At 42.8% G+C, this 20,787-nt stretch overlaps 2 protein-coding genes across 4 annotated transcripts; one reads left to right on the forward strand and one right to left on the reverse strand.

Moving 5' to 3' along the window:
• The first annotated feature begins 888 nt into the window (after positions 1 to 888).
• Positions 889 to 9,504, forward strand: asns (asparagine synthetase). 3 transcript variants are annotated; one of them, XM_023809729.2, is made up of 12 exons: positions 889 to 1,028; positions 1,876 to 2,137; positions 2,222 to 2,459; positions 3,273 to 3,458; positions 3,668 to 3,769; positions 5,846 to 5,973; positions 6,057 to 6,183; positions 6,511 to 6,617; positions 6,744 to 6,844; positions 7,038 to 7,119; positions 7,417 to 7,572; positions 7,788 to 9,504. In XM_023809729.2, exons 2-12 carry the CDS (start codon positions 1,889 to 1,891, stop codon positions 8,043 to 8,045), a joined length of 1,734 nt encoding a protein of 577 aa, XP_023665497.1. In that variant the 5' UTR covers positions 889 to 1,028; positions 1,876 to 1,888; the 3' UTR covers positions 8,046 to 9,504. The 3 variants fall into 3 exon arrangements, with proteins under 3 accessions (XP_023665497.1, XP_023665498.1, XP_023665500.1); XM_023809730.2 differs by lacking the exon at positions 889 to 1,028 and adding an exon at positions 1,146 to 1,284; XM_023809732.2 differs by lacking the exon at positions 889 to 1,028 and adding an exon at positions 1,314 to 1,397.
• Positions 9,505 to 10,195: 691 nt separating this feature from the next.
• Positions 10,196 to 13,440, reverse strand: tac1 (tachykinin precursor 1). Its single transcript, XM_023809831.2, has 5 exons — positions 12,913 to 13,440; positions 12,064 to 12,166; positions 11,705 to 11,728; positions 10,458 to 10,514; positions 10,196 to 10,356 (listed from the first exon to the last, which is right to left on the reverse strand). Exons 1-5 carry the CDS (start codon positions 13,021 to 13,023, stop codon positions 10,313 to 10,315), a joined length of 339 nt encoding a protein of 112 aa, XP_023665599.2. The 5' UTR covers positions 13,024 to 13,440; the 3' UTR covers positions 10,196 to 10,312.
• Positions 13,441 to 20,787: the final 7,347 nt, after the last annotated feature.

The following is a 20,787-nucleotide window of genomic DNA, read 5'->3' on the forward strand; positions in this document are numbered from 1 at the left end:
ATAAAACAATGCATGGTTTGCTTCTGCTTAATTTCATGTGTTGCTGTAGTGCATAGATTGTTTTAATAAAAAAGATTATTTTTTTTTTATTATTAAAAAAATGAGCCAGCTACAATTAAAAACGGACCACCGGAAAATAGGTATACACATATACACCAGGGGTCAGCAACCAATCACAAAGGAAGTGATCTTTCAAACAATTCCTCTGCAGCAGAGGTATATCAACACGGATCTTTCTAGAAGCCACACAGACAGATGCATCGACTCTTTCACCTTTCAAAACTTCGTTTCTTCCTCTTGAACCATCGAACGAAAAGTCAGCTGACCTTGGATCCCCAGTGGTTTTTTTCTCCTTAAATGGGAGTTTTTGGTTCCTCTCCTCTGTTGCCAACTTGCCATCTGGCTTTCTTTAATGTCTTTACTTCCTTTTTCCGTTCTGTATTACGTTACAGCATCATTAGAGAGAGTATCACAGCACATCCATGAAAAAGCGGGTTACTGGCTAATCGAGGTAACATCGGATTTAAGGTACCACAGTTTAAATGGACTTCATATTCGTTCACTTACATTTTGCCCAGACCTTAAATCCGGCAAGATACCCCGATAAGCCAGTAACCCCGCTTCGTAGTACAGGCCACTGTTCTCTGTCCCAGTCAGTGATTTGGTGGTAGCCTGCCTTTGTCAAGGCTCCCCTACAACATGGCCACCACGCATTATTTTTTCTGCAGCAAAAATAAACTAGGCCTTCAGCTCGTCATTCCTCTACTCCATATTGTATCACGCTATTAAACGGTTAAATGATGCAACCGAGCACGTTGTTGCGCACATTGCGCTTGTGAAACACGGAGAGGCTTCGGCACCACCGGCACCGATCTGAATGTGCACAGTCACAGATCTGTGCCGGGTTTTCTTCTCTTCCTTTCTGATAGCGGTATTACACGATCGGGTTTTATACAGTATTCAAGTGTGGGACCTTCCTCTTTACGCAGAAAACCGGCCGGGGGAATAATTCATTTCCATTTCATCTGGTAACGGTGTCCTTTTCGTTTGTAAATTACGCCTGTATGCTGATTTTATGATTTTTACCGCTTAGCTAACCCCATCGGTCAACATGTAACATTGATTCCTTGGTTTGACTCGGGTCAGATTATTTAGTGGTCAGCTCGATATGAAAGCACACTTTAGTTCATTACGGAACAAATAGAAAAACAAACCTTTAGGGTGTTAATGAAAAATTATCATTAGTAAATTCGATAACTACGGTAAGCCTGCAGTGCTCTGCTGGTAAGTGAATGGCTTAAGCACTTCCGCACCTTCCCCCCGAAATTAAGCACGTTTCTGTACATTGCGGAAGCATTTCCATAGGCATCTGCTGGGGAAAAATATTTGCACATCCTGTAGGTAAATCGTAATATGAATGAATGGCATCAACTCATATAGCATATATTTAATAATATTTAGCCAATATTCGTATAAATGTACGAAAGTTTAATGAAAATAAAAGGTCTTCTGGCAGGTAGATCTGTGCATTTCCTGTGGGTACTTCATTTACCTCCCACAGTCATGCGATGACGTTAAGTAGTGTGTTTAAATTGCCTGTAATTTGTGCTTTTGTGTGGCCTGCATTGGTTCTTTAGGGGGTACCCTAACTCCTTGTACTGCCTGGAATAGGTTCAAGAACCCCCACCGCACCACACCTCATGAACTGTAGAAACATGGCTTAAATACAACAGTAGAAACTTACTCAGTTACGCACGAGACCTTTCATAACACCTGGATGTTTACTAATAATATAACCATGTTTAATTATACAGCTACGATGCTGTTAGTGGGACCTAAACTGTTCCTGTCCGTAAACCCTGCCGCCGTACACAGATCCAGCTCCAGCATGTGTGGGATATGGGCCCTGTTCGGTAGCGACGAGTGCCTGGCCGTCCAGTTCTCCAACGCCATGAGGATAGCGCACCGTGGGCCGGACGCGTTCCGCTTCGAGAACGTCGACGGCTTCACCTGCTGCTGCTTCGGCTTCCACCGACTGGCGATTGTGGACCAGCTGTGCGGAATGCAGCCCCTGAGGGTCCGGAAGCTTCCTTACCTGTGGCTCTGCTACAACGGCGAGATCTACAACCACCAGAGGGTAGGTGTGGTCGTTTTGGGCGTGTGAACCTGGAACCTGCATCATGGTTCTGCTGCAACTCAAGATTCTTTGCCACCGTTGCAGCTGAAAAACCAGTTTGAGTTTAATCATGAGACCAAGGTAGACGGAGAGATCTTGCTTCACCTGTATGACCGATTTGGGATCGAGAAGATGGCCTCTCTGCTCGACGGGGTGTTCTCCTTCATCCTCCTGGATGTCGCCAACCGTAAAGTGTTCCTGGGGAGGGACACGTATGGCGTGCGGCCCATGTTCAAGCTGATCACAGATAACGGCTTTCTGGCCGTGTGCTCGGAGGCCAAAGGTGAAGATGACATTTTCTACCGTGTTCTGTGTACTGCCTCCACATTGCATCATCTCAGTCACATAATTTAATCACTAGTTTTAAGGTGCTGGTGGGTCTTTTTAATGTTTGAGAAAAATAGGGGGGGGGGGGGTTAAGATATGTATATATCCCTTAGTGTTATGAAACCAAGACCATAACCACGATACAAACGTTCATGGTCTCATGTCATGGTTCTGGAATAGGGAACCACGAAATCCAACCCCCCCCCCCCCCCAACCCACTGCTGCAGGTGTACCCTGTACCGATTGTGTTACTAATGTTGCAAAACTCATTTTCCATTTCATAAGTAAAACTATAACACATATAACACAACAACACAATCACAACAAGTAACACTGTAACACATGTAAATCACAAAATTATTATTCTATTTAAAGCTGGAGCAAGCTGTATATTTTGTAAATGTTATGCATTACACCTATTTTATTGTCTTCCAACTGCATATGTCATGTGACTGTTGTGGTCCAATCATGATGGAGTGATCGCACCTGTGGTTTAATTAGCTCAACAAGATGGACAATAACCCTGAGATTGCAGACTCCAGTGGCACATTCAAGTCATTCATGTGGGAACATTTTGGTTATAGAGAACAGTTCAGTATTTTATTTTTAAATGTATTTATGTGACATGACATTTAGTTTATCTAACTGCATTCTTCAGTTTCCTTCTGGTGATTAATAAAATCCAGAACCTGTTTCTTCTTATTCACCCCCCCCCCCCCCCCCAATATTCCTACTGTCACGGTTGGCATTGCCTTCATTTTGTACCCAGGTCTGACCACACTCAACCACACCATGGAGACGGACCCTCCGATCACGCCCTTCCCACCGGGACACTTTGAGGTGTTCAACTTGAAGATGAACGGGAAGGTGGAGTCCATTCAACTGGACCGCTTCCATAGCTGCACCAGCGAGCCCAAACACATCGTCTTTGACACCGTGGGGACGCTGGCTTCAGGTGACGGGTTTTGTTCTGGTGTCTGTAACAGCAGCCAGGAACAACTACTCATGGCCTTTCGTACAGCACCTGATCAACGAACACTCACAAAATCAGTTCATCTGGTAGAAGCAGTTAGAAACTTTTAGTGTTTTGAATCTGAATTTTAAAGTTATCTGTCAGGTGAGGTTTAATGACACAAGCTGAAGGAAAACTGATATCCCTCCCAGGTTACGACCTTGAGACAGTGAAAGGAAACATCAGGATCCTCTTTGAGAACGCAGTGCGGAAACGCCTCATGTCCCATCGGAGAATTGGGTGTCTCTTGTCAGGTAAGAATTTAGGTCTTTGCTAATAGACATCCAGTGAAGGCAAATCCCCAGCAGTTACTCATGTCACAGAGAACTTTCTGGATAGACACTTGACAGTGGTTGTATGTATTTTAATAGGTGTATAATTTCTCATTATTATATCTTTTGTTTTTGTTTATTACTGTACTTAAAGTTGCAGTAGTGAGGATTCAGGGCCAGTCAATCTGTGTTTTCACTGTGTTTTCAAGTTTCAGTATTAAACCGTCCTGGATTGTAAGGCTTTTCCCTCATGCTGGATTATGTAAGGCTGGATTGTAAGGCTTTTCCCTCATGCTGGATGATGTAAGGCTGGATTGTAAGGCTTTTCCCTCATGCTGGATGATGTAAGGCTGGATTGTAAGGCTTTTCCCTCATGCTGGATGATGTAAGGCTGTATTGTAAGGCTTTTCTCTCATGCTGGATGGTGTAAGGCTGTATTGTAAGGCTTTTCCCTCATGCTGGATGATGTAAGGCTGTATTGTAAGGCTTTTCCCTCATGCTGGATGATGTAAGGCTGGATTGTAAGGCTTTTCCCTCATGCTGGATGATGTAAGGCTGTATTGTAAGGCTTTTCCCTCATGCTGGATGATGTAAGGCTGTATTGTATGGCTTTTCCCTCATGCTGGATGATGTAAGGCTGTATTGTAAGGCTTTTCCCTCATGCTGGATGATGTAAGGCTGTATTGTATGGCTTTTCCCTCATGCTGGATGATGTAAGGCTGGATTGTAAGGCTTTTCCCTCATGCTGGATGATGTAAGGCTGGATTGTAAGGCTTTTCCCTCATGCTGGATGATGTAAGGCTGGATTGTAAGGCTTTTCCCTCATGCTGGATGATGTAAGGCTGGATTGTAAGGCTTTTCCCTCATGCTGGATGATGTAAGGCTGTATTGTAAGGCTTTTCCCTCATGCTGGATGATGTAAGGCTGTATTGTAAGGCTTTTCCCTCATGCTGGATGATGTAAGGCTGTATTGTATGGCTTTTCCCTCATGCTGGATGATGTAAGGCTGGATTGTAAGGCTTTTCCCTCATGCTGGATGATGTAAGGCTGTATTGTATGGCTTTTCCCTCATGCTGGATGATGTAAGGCTGGATTGTAAGGCTTTTCCCTCATGCTGGATGATGTAAGGCTGTATTGTATGGCTTTTCCCTCATGCTGGATGATGTAAGGCTGTATTGTATGGCTTTTCCCTCATGCTGGATGATGTAAGGCTGTATTGTAAGGCTTTTCCCTCATGCTGGATGATGTAAGGCTGTATTGTAAGGCTTTTCCCTCATGCTGGATGATGTAAGGCTGTATTGTAAGGCTTTTCCCTCATGCTGGATGATGTAAGGCTGGATTGTAAGGCTTTTCCCTCATGCTGGATGATGTAAGGCTGTATTGTAAGGCTTTTCCCTCATGCTGGATGATGTAAGGCTGGATTGTAAGGCTTTTCCCTCATGCTGGATGATGTAAGGCTGGATTGTAAGGCTTTTCCCTCATGCTGGATGATGTAAGGCTGGATTGTAAGGCTTTTCCCTCATGCTGGATGATGTAAGGCTGGATTGTAAGGCTTTTCCCTCATGCTGGATGATGTAAGGCTGTATTGTAAGGCTTTTCCCTCATGCTGGATGATGTAAGGCTGTATTGTAAGGCTTTTCCCTCATGCTGGATGATGTAAGGCTGGATTGTAAGGCTTTTCCCTCATGCTGGATGATGTAAGGCTGGATTGTAAGGCTTTTCCCTCATGCTGGATGATGTAAGGCTGTATTGTAAGGCTTTTCCCTCATGCTGGATGATGTAAGGCTGTATTGTAAGGCTTTTCCCTCATGCTGGATGATGTAAGGCTGTATTGTATGGCTTTTCCCTCATGCTGGATGATGTAAGGCTGTATTGTAAGGCTTTTCCCTCATGCTGGATGATGTAAGGCTGTATTGTAAGGCTTTTCCCTCATGCTGGATGATGTAAGGCTGGATTGTAAGGCTTTTCCCTCATGCTGGATGATGTAAGGCTTTTCCACTCGGCCCTCCTGGCCGATGCCCGTTCAGACGTTCTTGCCACTTGCTGTCACCCATCCAGGTGGCCTAGACTCCAGTCTGGTGGCTGCCACACTGATGAAACTGGCCAAAGAGGAGGATATCAAGTACAAGATTCAAACCTTTTCCATCGGCGCTGAAGACAGCCCCGACGTCCTGGCAGCGCGCAAGGTGACCTCTGACATCTTGTGTTTCAGCTGTAGTCAATGGCAGCAAAATACTTTGAACACTTAATTTCTTTCTGTTCCCACTAGGTGGCAGCACACATCGGCAGCGAACACCATGAAGTGAACTTCACGCCGGAGGAGGGCATCAAGGCTGTGGACAAAGTCATCTACCACCTGGAGACGTATGATATCACCACCATCCGGGCGTCTGTTGGTGAGACTTTCACTCCACATGTTGTCCTCTGTTGTAGGAGCTTTTTCATATGGCTTTGTTTGTTATTAATTTGTCTATTGATTTGATGTGACACTGGAGAAGATGCACCTTTAAATTCCGTTGCTGTCATTTTATTTCAAAAGGCCGTGAAACTCGTTTTTTTTTTTTGTCTTTGTGTTCCAGGTAGTTCTTAAAATCTGGCCTTGTGTTGTTCTGTTTCATTTCACAGTGCCTGGATTTTTTTCTTGCCCAAATGAAAGTAAAAATATGTGATTGTACCTGTTATATTCTTTACTGGTAAATATCTGGCTGTTTTCCTATTGGCAGCGATGTATCTGATGTCGGAGTACATCCGAGCAAAGACAGACAGCGTTGTAATTTTTTCTGGCGAGGGTTCCGATGAACTCACTCAAGGGTACATCTACTTCCACAAGGTAAACCACCAGAGAGGAGTTTAACTGCTTTGTATTGGCCCAGCCCACTCCCCAGTAGTGTTTGAATTTGATTGGATCATTCTCGGCGGTGTAATCTGATTGGCCCCCGCACCGTGCCTGCTCCAGGCGCCGTCTCCAAAGGCTGCGGCAGAGGACAGCGTTCGCCTGCTGAAGGAGCTGTACCTGTTTGACGTGCTGCGAGCCGACCGCACCACAGCCGCATATGGGTGAGTCTCCCGCTGCGCGGCTAAGCGTTAGCCTCAAGCTAACTGCACTTCAGAAACTACCCCGGAGCTGATCAGTTTGTTCAACAGATTTTTAAACATTTTCTTTCCTGAATTTTGAACAGAATCTGGTGCTTCTGTCATACGGTGGGACCTGCCCTCATTTCGGCATGTGCCTCTCTGTCGCCCCCTACAGGTTGGAGCTTAGAGTGCCTTTCTTGGACCACAGATTCACAGCGTATTACCTGTCCCTGCCCCCTGAGATGAGGGTCCCCAAGGTGAGTGTACCCCCTTTGCAATTAGTTTTTTTTTTAATTTTAATTATTGAATATTTGGGTGTGAAATTGCATGTCTTAGTATGTCCCACAATCTTACATGAGTATGAAGTGACATCATATTTTTTCTAAAAGACCTATTTCTAAATAAAGTAAGGTTTGTTTAATCCAAGAATGATAAGCTTTCAGACATCTGAAAATTAGCTTTTAGAAAACCTTCTGAAATTTTGTTTGTAACATCAGTAATGATGAAACTGATTTAAAGACTCAGAAGATCAGATGTTGTGTGGGTTCCTCCAGGATGGGGTGGAAAAGCACCTGCTGAGAGATGCCTTCAAGGGCCTAAACCTGATTCCGGACGACATCCTCTGGAGGCGCAAAGAGGCCTTCAGCGATGGTTTGACATCCACGAAGAAGTCGTGGTACTCCAGCCTGCAGGACCACCTCGAGTCTGAGGTGACTTCACACGTGGCCGCTCACCGAAATGGCAATGGCTGCTAACGGCCACTAGAGGGCTCCAGTACTTCTGCCTTCACACTCGACAGACTGTTTTTGTGAATGCTGCAATTCACCTGAACTTGTTAGCAGACAGAAAATTATCTTTGCCTTTTTCGCATGTTATTTATTGTAAATGTGTCAATGTTTTTCTGTTTGTCTGTTTCCTCCTGAAGGTGAATGATACGCAGCTGGAAAATGCCACCAAAACATTTCCATATAACCCCCCCAGCACGAAAGAGGCCTTCTATTACCGGCAGGTGTTTGAGAAGCATTTCCCGCGTCGGGCAGAGTGGCTGTCCCACTACTGGATGCCGCAGTGGATCAAGGCCACAGACCCCTCCGCCAGGACCCTGTCCATATACAAGCCAGACAAGGCGACCAATGCAGACAAGCTTCAGGAGGACGACCAGCCACAGAGCGGCGCGTTCTGATGAGGCACGGCTCGAACCTTCTTCTGCCTTCTATTGATAAAGCGAAATTTAGTCAATAGAAAAAAATCTCCTTTAGGTGAATGAAAAGTGTAGATTATAATTTGTTTACATTAAAAATGCTGGAGTAGACAGAATTATGAAATATTTACTGAAAAAACATCAAGTAATGTGGATTTGGCACACAATGGTATTTGGTAAGTATGCAATTAATCCAGTGTGGATGAAAATCTGTGGAATGCCGTATATTCAGGAGAAGCAGCAGAATTCTGCTGTACTGATGGGCCGTTTAGATTAAATGGGATACAGTAACCAAAGTATGTATGTAAGACCATTTGTTAGAAGCCATGTTGCTTATTTGGTTGTAAGACCCAGGACAACGTCCCCCACGATGGCGTGCCTAAACCTACCAGACTGCTGAACTGCAGACTTTCACTGTTTTCCATAGTAACTTGAAACACCACCCACCCCAGAAACGGTACATCTGTCCACTATCATACTGCTTGGGACAGAATTTTCGTCGTGCTTAAGATCGTTACTTGTTTTCCGGACACGTTCTCCATCATCTGTGACAGACATTGATGATCTAGTTATGTTCTTGTCTGGCTGCTACGTTTTGTTTGCTTCCTGTCACAGTCGGCAGCACAGCGCTCGTCTCTTCGTCTGTGTGCGTTTTCCGCTGGTGCTCCAGCTTCCTCCCACAGTCCAAAGATACACAGGGCAGGTGAAATGCTTGTCGCTGTCCACTTGAAAATAAGCAGGCTTGAATTAAAATGCATGAAATGCAAATCACACAAGATTTTCATTTATATCTGTAGTCACACTGAACACTGAAAGATCCTATATTTTGAAGCGTGAATAAATGTGAGCAGCATCTAGATAATATTCCAGTCTCTGACTTGCCATTGTACCCAGAGCTGTGCGTGTTCATTTAACCTTCTGTCCTGTGGTTTGTTACACTGTCAGGCAGCCGAAACACTGTGATACCCAGATGGAGCTGCACTGCGTTCTGTCACCTTAAGGCAGGGGTGTCCAACTCCAATCCTGGGGGGGCCAGAGCCCTGCACATTTTTGGGTTTCCCCTCATTTAACACACCTGATTCAACTCCTTGTGCTAATTACCACACAGCTTTTGAGCAGAATCGTTTGTGGTGGAATAGGGAAAGAACTAAGCTACACAGGGCTCCACCCCCCCCCCACCCCAGGACCAGAGTTGGGCACCCCTGCCTTAAGGTTTCAACATATGCTACCTTATTTTTTTAAGAAGAAACTGGGGAGATCGTAAATGCTGTCAGAGTATGAGGTACGTAAATAGCCAGTGGTAATGGTTACTGACCTCGTGGGCAATTTAGAGAAATTTCATGATTTGTTCCTACACGTGGGGACAGAACCGAAGCCTTTGTTGATAAATTTAAATCACGAATCTAAGAATCTAAATAAAAAATCGATGTGCATATGAGAATTAGCCTGCCAGTCTTTTTTACAAGAGCTTAAAATACACAATATTGCTTTGTTTTAAATAAAAGCTGATGTCGATGTGATTAATCTACAAGGCCTTTTGGTCTGCTATGAAGCGATTTAGTAATGTGCATTGTGTCGCAAACTGTTTTACTCGTCCGATACAAGACATTACTCATGTCTGGCTTCTTGGTCAACTCGACTACTGTAAAATACCGGTTTCCCCGTTGCGAAATTGTATTGAACCTCCCCTTTCTTCCGCCAGAGGGCGTTTTAAGGGAAAATGTTTTTCTCGCGGGAAGGTTACCAGTCTGAAAATGTTCTAAAGAAAAATGTAAAATAAAACTCATAAAAAAATAATTTTAATATTAAGCCACTATGACAAACCAGGATGCCATTTACTATCATACCAGATTGCTTGATAACGACTCGTTAATGTACAGCCAGAGATACATGCACGAAAAGACACAGGAACATATTTACAACGCAGAGTAGATAAAGTCAACTATGAGGCACTAGACAGAACATGGCAGTGCAACGCAATTTTCTCCGTAAGAGTCTTTTGCTTGACTATCCGGAACTCCTGCAATTTACATATGAAAAACGTACTGTTTTATATTTGTGGTAATAGTAAATTAACACATTTGTACCCCAAAAAAAAGAAAAGAACGTATTTGCCAGAAGTACTATAATCATAATGTGGGGGAAAAAAGTTTTATTTAACCTACAATTGATTATATATAAAATCTTATCTTTCCATCTTTTTTTAGAATGACATTCTGAGGGCTAAAGCAGATTTAAACCAATGCAGATCAGCGTTCACCGTAATTGTGTTCTGTGTTCCATTCGTACGACTCTGAAAGACAAAAAAAATAGTATATTAAGACCACGGAGGTAAATTACCTCGTTCTGAAAGGGATGTGCATCTAGGAAATCGGAGATCGTTCTTCTTCTTACCTGGTTCCTCTTGACTCCTCTTCCCCATAAGTCCGACGAAGGAGTTAAGTTTTTGTCCTGCGAACAGAAAATTACCCATCCGGAATTTTAATGACATGGATAATGACAGATATCGATGAAAGACCTGGGACTGTAGTAGCATTTGCATATCGTAAAATGTGCATAGCTGTCTTAAAACACTCTGTATATCCTGTCTCTTGATTTCGCGTTATTCCTGAGCGATTTGTTGTTGGCCGTTTAATTATTACCACGTCAATTTTCTGATTATTTTGGCTCTCAGTTATCTTTGCTGCAACTAAAAGCCTGTCCTTACGATGCATAGTCAAATGATTGATTAAATAGCTTTTGCATGGTTTGTCTCTGAATCTCAATTGCAGAGGTCTGTTGAAGTCGATTCAAAAGTCGGTAGCAGCTTAGCCCAAAACTTCTAACTTACAAGATATAGGGAATTTATAGTTTATAAATAGATGATTTATGGATTGGATTTACTTGAACCGAGTGTCGCTTGAATAAAATGCATCACAAGCAATTTAGGGACAATTCCAAGGTGTCGTACAGCAAATGCAAAATGATTTTAGGTCATTCATTAAGTCAAAATTATGATGCAGATGCAGACTTGAGTTTATCACGGGTATAAAATAAGAATGTGCCTGCTTTCTGGAACAGCACATTGTCCGATCGTATATATTTTTCATCAGGAAAAGTATCGGTTTTATATAACTCATTATTGTCCTGAGATGCCCATTCTATTTCCTGAACGCATCCTTTTTGACGTTCTGAAAGCTTGTAAATGATATGAGATAATTCTCCCTAATGCCTGTTTGCGCAGCCAGTACGATGTCTCTGTCTCTCCCGAGGGGGTCTCTGTCTCTCCCGAGGTGATGCACGCGATGCACCGACACCTCCTTTTTTGCCTCCGCCCCGCCCCGCCGTCATTCCGATCGACCTGACACTGACGCAAACCCCCATACCGAACCACGCATCAGCCTCTTCGAGTAAGGATGCCCTTTGCTGGTGCTCTGACATAAAGCACACTTAACACTTATGAACAAAAGCCCATTGTAGAATTTCTTTAGACATGCGCGCTGACGACAGGTGTGTCAGGTGTCTTTCCCTGAAGCGCGTAAGAACATCCGACCTAATAGCCTCGAACGCGTTTTTGTTGCGTTTCCTATAGTGTAATTACAACCAGCAACTACACTGTTGACATATTGCTGTGTTGCGTGAATGAACATTCTGGTACTCACTTTTGCGGGTTATCTGTGGGTTTGCTGTTACAAGAAAGGAGGGAAAACAGAGGAAACAACATGCTTTAGCCGTGAAGGTTTATAAATGCTACGAAACATTAGATGACATGTAATGTATAGCACATCCTTTTAAACTACAGTCGTGTCCCTTGGAAATTCCCAAATTACATTAACTGGCACTTGACATTTTCTTCCCAATATTTGATCATTAATTAAAGGAAGTCTGTAACTGTTAATATTAGGCCTTTGTGGTAACTAAAAAAAAGTAAAGGCAATTTTTAAAATAAGATGGAAATGAATTCATATTCTTTCATTTTATTGTATAATATATAATGAACACGGAAGACTGATTATCTTACGGGGGGACCGTTTCCCCATCAGACCGAAGAACTGGTGTGGCCGCGGTTTCCTTGTCATTCTTCTCAGGATCTCCTTAAAAGGGTCAGACGCAAGCCAGTCATCCTGAGAAGGAAATAAAATCAACGTGACATAACGCGTAGGAAAACTGTAGGATTGTATGCAGGGAAACTGTGTATTTACACAAAAGATGCACAGTTATCATCCAACCATATTCCAAAGATGTACAGGGTCGCTTGACAATTATAATAGTAGTTATTCGGTTAGTAGTATTTTAAATGTTGCAATCTGTAGGTTACGAAAGGGTGCTCATTGGTAATTATATTAAACAGAGCTGTTGCCTGTCCGCATATCCATGTCGAACCGATCCCAGTAAAGCAAGATTGAGAATTGTGTCGTATCCGTGATATACAGCGGCTATTGGCGCTGCACCCCATGCATCCAGCGCCCAGAGCCGCGCGTCTCAGCACCGAACCCTTAACCGGCGGCTTTGGCCGTCGTCCAGTCCGCAATGTCAAACGTGAGTTACATTTAAAAGCGGCTGTTTGGTGCAAAACTATGGAGACAGCACATTTTATTGATACATGAATCCGTCTGCTTAACTGATTCTATTTCGTCTGAATTCTTCCAGGAATTGTTTTAGAAACTGTTCATAAATAAAAACAATACGTCTGAATAATATTAAAAGCGCATTAAATACAGATCAGATAAGAACAAATAATAATGTTATTGATGAACCAATAGATCAATGCTAATTAATTTTGCTGTATAACGTTTACATCTTAATACGAGTAATTTCAGTAAAGCGCTTTTTAATGCATTACAATGGGGAATATGACAGGAACGCTTACCGGTATTTCACTGGTGTGCGTCCAGTAGTTAACACCTTCGTTTGGACCCACTTCTTCACAAAAGACTTCTGCAAGAATGAAAACTACCACAAAAGATAACAGCAGCTTCATGTTTCTGTCGGCTGTTGCGCGCAACTGTGAAACTGCCCCTCTAGCAGAAAAGACAGATCGAAGAATTGCGTGCAAGTTTGTGAGATACTACGAAAAGTGGAAAAATAAATGTTTAGTTAGTGCGACTGCAGCCCTTAACGTGGGAAAATGTCCTACAACGGCTCTGTACTGATAACGTTACACTTGCGAAGATGGTATCCTCTCCATACAGTCCGCCTTCCCCACCCAGTGTCTCCAGTCCCTCCCGTTCGCTGGCCGCGCGCTTTGCTGTTGCCTTTTGGGTGCACGCTAGGCTTATATAGCAGAAGGCTTTGGGGTGACAGGTATCTTCATTTGCTTTCAATCAGTTCCACTGGTTAATTTATCTGTCTGGTAATTATGACGGACTGTATGAGTAATACCTGATTTAATGTTACTTGGCTCTGCTGACCGTGTCATTGGGAAAACCATGTGACGCACGTAAAGGGTCCTCTTCTGCAAGGACTGAATATGCAATGTTGCTTGCGGTAAACAAAATCGCATCGATCCTGTTTGAACAATGACGTAAGGACAAACAGAAATAAAAAAATAGAATAAAATTGAATTCATCTCCAGAGCTTCTCTATACATCCAAAACAAACACGACGCAAGAGCAATTATACTTAGTCATAGGACAAAGTAAAATAATGCAAAACAACTTTTAACAATAACGCAGGCAAGCGTTCTAAACGAATGTGCAAGAGACTTGCAGTCCAGATAAATATTAAGACTTACAAAAATTACTTATCCAAAGCAGTCTGTGCAACTCAAAAGAAGAAATTTTAGACAATAGTAAAAAACGTGATGACAAAACAGTCAGATAGAATAGTCTCTCCTTTCGTGTGTTGTGAATTTCTGGTTTTATCTAAAATGGGCCCATTCCGTAAGAAATAGTTAGTCGCTGGTAATTTTCAGTGGTGTGGCCCTCATCGGAACATCCTTATGTGATGCTTAAATACCGCTCTAATTTGGTATTTGTATAATTTTCCCCTTCAGCGCAGTAGCAGTCATATTGCCTAACGCTAAAATGCATTTAAGGATTAACTGACTCATTGTATAAATAGTAAACTCATTGGCACCTGTAACCATTAAGGATTGCTACAGTAGTTTGATCTCCATGTTCTATGGCCATGTCTTAATATATGTTAAGATTTCTTTGGCTCTTCAGACTCTCTGTAATTGCTCACTTGCTTTACATAAAATCAATTTAGCAGATGAAGTAGGATGAGAAGCCCCATGGTCTTCATTAACATTCTCAGTGTTAAATTAATACCTTTAATTCAGGTGTCAAGCATGATTTGATCTTACGCAGGACAATCAGGTGCAAGAAACCAGATGCAGCAGGAGTAGCTGGTTATTTGCATCTGAATGAGTGCCTGTTTATTTAAATAATGATAATAATAATGATAATAATAATTTTCTGGCAAGAGTAATTAGATTCACATCATTCACTGGGTCTTCCACACTTGACTGGTTTGTTCTTTGATGATGAAGTCACTTTGTTGTGTAAATTTTCCTGAACGTAAGTCAGATGCGGAGATTGACTGGGTAGATATGGAATTAGTTTGTTGCATGCAAGGGAGATAGTGTCACCACCATTTTCGCAAAGTTTCGACAGAAAGAACCCAAGTTTAAAACAATTCCTAGGTTCCTATAGGGAAGACCGTCTTTCTCTTCAACTGCAAAGAGCTGAACCATAACCTAAGATGTAAGCTTTTCTTAAAATTCCAGTTTTTCTATTTGGTGTCTGCGTCACGATGTGTCTTGAGCTATTTCCCACCCTAAGTTCTACAGAAATCAGCTATTAACTTGAGGAAATGGTTTCTTTGTCTGCTGCAGTGATGAGGTTGTGAAAACAGCCTCTGTGAAGTTTGTTACATACTCATTAGCAGTTAAGGTTAACCCTGCAGTAATGTCTACATTTCTTTCACGGCTTTATTTAATCTTCATTGTACCCTGGCACGTATACTGGTGAACCTTGGAGATGACATTAACATGGTGATGTTTTGATGTAACTGCATACAGGGACCAAAACGGTGAAAATACACAAGCCCGTCTCCAACTACAAAATTGCATGTGTGCTACAAATTGTTGTACAGTTGACCTTGATGACTCCACCGTAGTGAAAGCGGGGTGCGTATTTTTCCTGTGATGCATAATTCAAATGAGTTCTTGTCTATGTGATGTAAAGTGGCTCAAGAGGTTGAGTGTGTGGAAGAGAGGCCAGAATTCTTTAGTCATGGGTTCAAGGCTGGCCAGGAACCAGTCTCACCTGTTTAATTATTGGTTTTTCTGTTCTCTTTGTGAAGCTTGTGTCTTGTTTTATTATGTTCCATGTGTTCCTATATTTTAGGTCTAGAATTCCTAGTGTGATTAATGTTTCTTTCAGTGTTTGTTGGAGTTTCCCTAATCTTGTGTTCATTAGTACAAGTTACTGCACCTGCTGCCTGTTTTCCCTGCACTGTCGTTATTGGTTGATTGTCTGATGTTCCACACCTTGCCCCTCGTTAGCCCAGTTGCTTTGTGTATTTAAGCGCCTGCCCTGCTCAGTTCTTTAGTCACTCATTGTGAATGTTACTCTGTGCTGCTCCCTTTGAAGGTTTGTTCATAGTTCCGTTTTGTAGGTTTGTTCATAGTTCCGTTTTGTAGGTTTGTTCATAGTTCCGTTTTGTAGGTTTGTTCATAGTTCCGTTTTGTAGGTTTGTTCATAGTTCCGTTTTGTAGGTTTGTTCATAGTTCCGTTTTGTAGGTTTGTTCATAGTTCCGTTTTGTAGGTTTGTTCATAGTTCTGTTTGTAGTGTTTTCCCTTCTTTGGTTCTGTTATTTTTGTGATTTGTTCCCAGTGTATGTTTTAGTTCCCCTAATAAACCCCTGTTGTCTCTTGGAGCTGCAAGCAGATCGTTGCCTTCTTTTCCCCACCTGCGCTATGCAATGTGTCTGTAATGGATGCAGGACTATGGGTGTGTCTTTAAACTCTGTGATCCTGCTTTGTAATTTAGTATAATTCAGTCAATGCAGTTTTTCTCTCACACGATCAGACTTTCATCTTGCAAATAATTCAGTATTGGGTCAATGAATTTCATGTTAGCTTTTCTTATCTTTGGATATTTTTTACCTCTCAAGTTTTACAGGGCTATAGATCAATGGCTCATGAGTGTTTTCAGTCTAGATCTTTTCATTTGTCTGGTTCCTGTTAATGAAAGAGGCTTTTAGGTTATACTGCACTATTGATGGTCCTTTTCTGTTTTCAGTTGGCACCATAGATGTTTATTTTAATTTTACCTTAGTCTAGACCACCCAAGTCAATGACAGCTTTATTACCCTGAGTGGAGTTTTATGTTAATTTGGTAGATCTGTCTCCTTCTGGGCACTGGTGAAATCCCAGACAAATGGCATCAGGGCATAAAAGACTGATGCGTTACGCTTGTATATATCTATATTTCTCGTAGAAGCCATTGTCCATTAAATAGCTGGTGCATCCAGCTCTATAGGCTGTGAAAACTACTGGGCCATTATTCTCTGACTGCAACAAGTAAAAGATTTGGGCAAAGTTGGATTGGATGGGTCACAAAGGCTGTGTGCAGTGTTCTCACTGTATTATTACAGTGCCAGTGTTCACTGTGGGCTACAAATTAGGGCTCTGTGTTATGTGAATGGGAAATCTTATCATAATTATTGCCTGACACAAAGAGGATGAAGACCACGATTTAAGCCATTCAGATAAATACTTCCCATCAACTTTTTAGTCTTTAATTTTGATTATTTCTTTTCAGTTAATATTTCACAGTTTATAATTAATGTGTAGTAAAAAACAATTGACACAGATTAATGTGATTATAATCACGCCAATACCCAGGCTGACGCATATATACATAAGTGTATCCTTTGAGTCAAGTTCTTGTTCTCTGAAGAACAAGATTTTATTTTAAATTCCCAAAGATAACAGGATGATTTTTGGATGCCTGAAGTCACGTCTCTATAAACTCAGGTCATGCAGAGAGGAACCCTTGGTCAATAAGAGCAGACGTACAACATTAGCGCAACACGGTTTCCGTTGACTCCTGAAATTTCAGGATGGGGTTAGATAACAGGGTCAGTGTTTGCCGGTCATGTTTAGACGTGGTGAGCGACGGCGGACATTCAGCACCTGGGACAGCGGCCTTATTCTGCACTAAAATAGTCTTGCCAGCAGGAGGAGCAGTATCTGGTAGAGATTGCATTGCTTATTCTGTTCGTATGACATAAAAGAGTAGGCAGGGTATGTGTTAGAGTCGCTTAAAAGCCCAGATGAATGGCCTAGTAGGCCATATTAACTGTCCCATTCTTCTGGTCCTCTGGACATACTTCTGCTCTCCATCACAGATCATGACCTTAGACTAGCTGTCACACCGCTGTGGTCTTCTTGGATTCCTCTCATACTGGCCAGTGTTTGCTGTTTAGAGCTACAAAATTGCCTACAGTGGATGTAAAAACTGTGAGACAGCCAGCTAATCACCATAAGTGAGACTGATTGGTACTTATTTGGCTAAGCAGCCACGTGTGATTGCTTGCAACCAGTTTACCTGAACAATAGCTGCAAAATGAATAAAATGATCCATAAATTTCATGGCAGTGCAGAGGCTCGGGAGGGGGGGGGAGCAGCACTGTAGCCTCACATCCCCAAGGCTGTGGATCTGCTTCCCCAGCCCCCTGCAGAGGTGGAAATTTCAGGTCCAGAGAGTAAAAATCCAGACCATGATTTTGTTTCAACCAACCAGCTGAGTACTCTGTACCTGTGACTCTTTAAGCTCAACTGGTTGGTTGAAGCAAAATCACGGTCTGGATTTTTACTCTCTGGACCTGAAATTTCCACCTCACTGTGCCAGGAAAGGACCATGGGGTTAGTTTAGCAGTCTTCTCTGCACGGGTACATCTTACTGGATATTTGCACCAGCTGTAATACTGCATACCTGCATGGTGAGAACATCAGCTTTAGTGGTTTCTTTGATATTACATGCAGATCCCCATGAAAAGGCCACGACACCTGAGATTTATTAAGAACCCGTGGGTGCAAATACAATAAAACAGGGCGGCATAACAATGATTTAAATCAAGAAAGAAAAACTTCTCGTGAAAGCCTGTTGCTTTGCAAGACTGACGTGAAAACAATGAAGCATTTATGATTTTGGTATTAATTATTCATCACTGAAATAATGGCGGAGGCAGTGGTGCCAAGTCAAGCAGCTATTAATCACTGAGTAGCTCCTCATTCAATTAAAGGTGCGACTTAGCAAGGGTCAGGATGGAGGTGGGCAGGGAAGGAGCCGGACGCCGTGAGTGAGAGACGGGAGGCTGGTGGGCCGGGAGGGTGGAGCGCGGCACACAAACCTAAAGGATTTCCAGTAGCTGTTTACGGCAAGATTAACCTCCTGTCTTTTGAGAACATCTGTACAGTACATGCTAATGAAATGAAGAAACAGCAGTGAAGTCTCAGTTCATGTAATTATTTATAGTTTTTGTCTGTGACACTGCTCACTACAGCTCTGGGTGGGTGCGAGGAAATGGGGGGTGGGGCCACCAAGAGTCACATGACTACAGTTGTTCATGCTGATGATGTTTTCCACCTGTCCCCTGTTTTCATTGTGTTTACCTCTTGTATCTTATTCTTTTCTCCCAGTTCACTGGGCTAAAGAGAAAGTGTATTTGTGTCCAGTGTTTATTTTTCTATTACCTCTATCAGACTGGCCATTCATGCAGTTGTTTACCCTGATGGCCATTCATGGTCGATCAGGAGCAGGGAACCTTTCCAATAAAACTCTCTTCTGTTATGAACTCAGCTGCCAAGGCTAACCCACAGTAGGATTCCTCAATGACTGCAAAACATGTTTCATAATACGACATATAAGAAAACATTATGACCGTGAGAAACAAATATCAAACAAAATCACACATGTATAAGCAACATATTGTGAAGGCCATCATATGTGATGCAGTACCATTGTCTACTGATAACGCATTAAATTTCCTTGAAATTAACTGACATGCTGTAATCTTCACTAAATCACACTTAATTTACAAGTTTCTTCTCCACAAGCAAACAAACAAAAAAAAAAATCTTAACTGGTATTGCCAGCTGCAGCTGTAACATACTGATGGAGATAAAACACTTTTTACATGGACGTCGTAGTCAGTTTGCTCTCCGTATTCATTCCCAGAGGCTGTTAACTGAGGAAATGGGTTTTCGGGATTGAAACATCCTTTTTATGCTGGAGCGTAAGTGTGCAAGAGTAGCATTGAAAATGAAACAGACTGGGCTGAAAACGGCATTAATTTAGGGCAGCCTGTAAGTGTACGTCAAAGCAAGAGAGTGTGGTGTTGTGAACGGCTAGGAGCAGAAGCGTTATCGTGTGTCGGAGGTAAACACTATGAGCTTCCTTTTTCCCAACCAGAGAGAGAGCACTGTGCCAAAGGTCTCCTTCATGTGTTCACTCTTCTGATTTTTGCAGGTCACTTTAAGACTGGTTGTCTTGTGCTGTTTACCACCAGCGGGGCTCAGACCGCAGGCTAAAGCTGACAATGGGCTATTACTTATTATTTCACAGCCCCTGAAAACAACGAATGTAGAAGTCAGTTTCTCTCAGCTGTCTGGGCATTAGTACCATGTGCCGGATTAAATATGACGGCAAGAAAACACGCCGAAGTGGAGAATCAGACTACATGAGTGATTTGGCATCGGAACTGGGAAGCGTCCTCATCTGTGCCAGTCAAAGGCCCAACTCACTCCAGTTTAACTTCATGTGCTCCACCAAAAGTCCAAAGACATGCTGTTAGGTGCAGGGGTGCAGATAGAGATTTTGGGCCCCATAAAAGCACATCACATTGTCCCTCAAATCCTGGACAATTCAATTATGTTCCAGATTTTTATGGCCCCTATTGCTCAGGGGCCCTTGGTGTAGGAGACCGAGGTAGGCGATGTCTTTGCGTAATCGCGCACGTTGGGTCACGTGGTATTGGTGGCGGCAGTAATTTGTGATATCACTTGTTCACTTGTCAGGGGTAGGCAGTAGTGAGTGGGTGATGGGGAAAAGCCTACTTTTTGCTGACCGCAAAGGTGACAGCAAATGTGATCACGAATATAAACGCTAATATAATCGCGAATGTCAGTGAATGTGTTTTGCTTTTACGGATTATTGCCTTGGAAACTAATGTATTTTATCGCTACTTGTGGATCCTACAGACGTTTCATGATCTGATTCATATAGGATGTTTAATGCTTCGGATTTTTGAAGATTTTGATACTGAATAGAGGATTAAACCGAAAGAACAGCCCTTGGATTATTACCAGCCGGTGCGTCGGGCTGGTTAACTTTCCCCTGATCAGCCGCTCGGCGACTTGAAAAGTTTTGTAAGACAGTCACCTATAGATGGAATCATCCTGCCTTTACGACGCCCCCACTTCGGTGAACTTGTGTCTCGAGGCTGCCCACTGTGTGTTTATAGCTGGGGGCCCCACCCAGGGAGTCTCCTGCCTGATGCCCTCTGCTTTCTGGGGGTAGGCTTCAGGCTCAGAGTGACCCTGTACTGGAGAAGCAGTTGCGGTAGAAGGGAGAATGGATGTGTGTGGTTCAGACAGGCGCGTAGTTAGCACCAGGGACGGATGGGATGGGTCCCCTTTAGATTCAGAGTGACCTTGATCCGTCCCCCCACTTACAGGACGAAAAAACAGCATCTGCCGTCTTTGCATAAGGAAAAAATATCCTAGGTCCC

Source organism: Paramormyrops kingsleyae, chromosome 23 (genome assembly GCF_048594095.1).
Source record: "Paramormyrops kingsleyae isolate MSU_618 chromosome 23, PKINGS_0.4, whole genome shotgun sequence".
NCBI classification, from domain to species: Eukaryota; Metazoa; Chordata; class Actinopteri; order Osteoglossiformes; family Mormyridae; genus Paramormyrops; species Paramormyrops kingsleyae.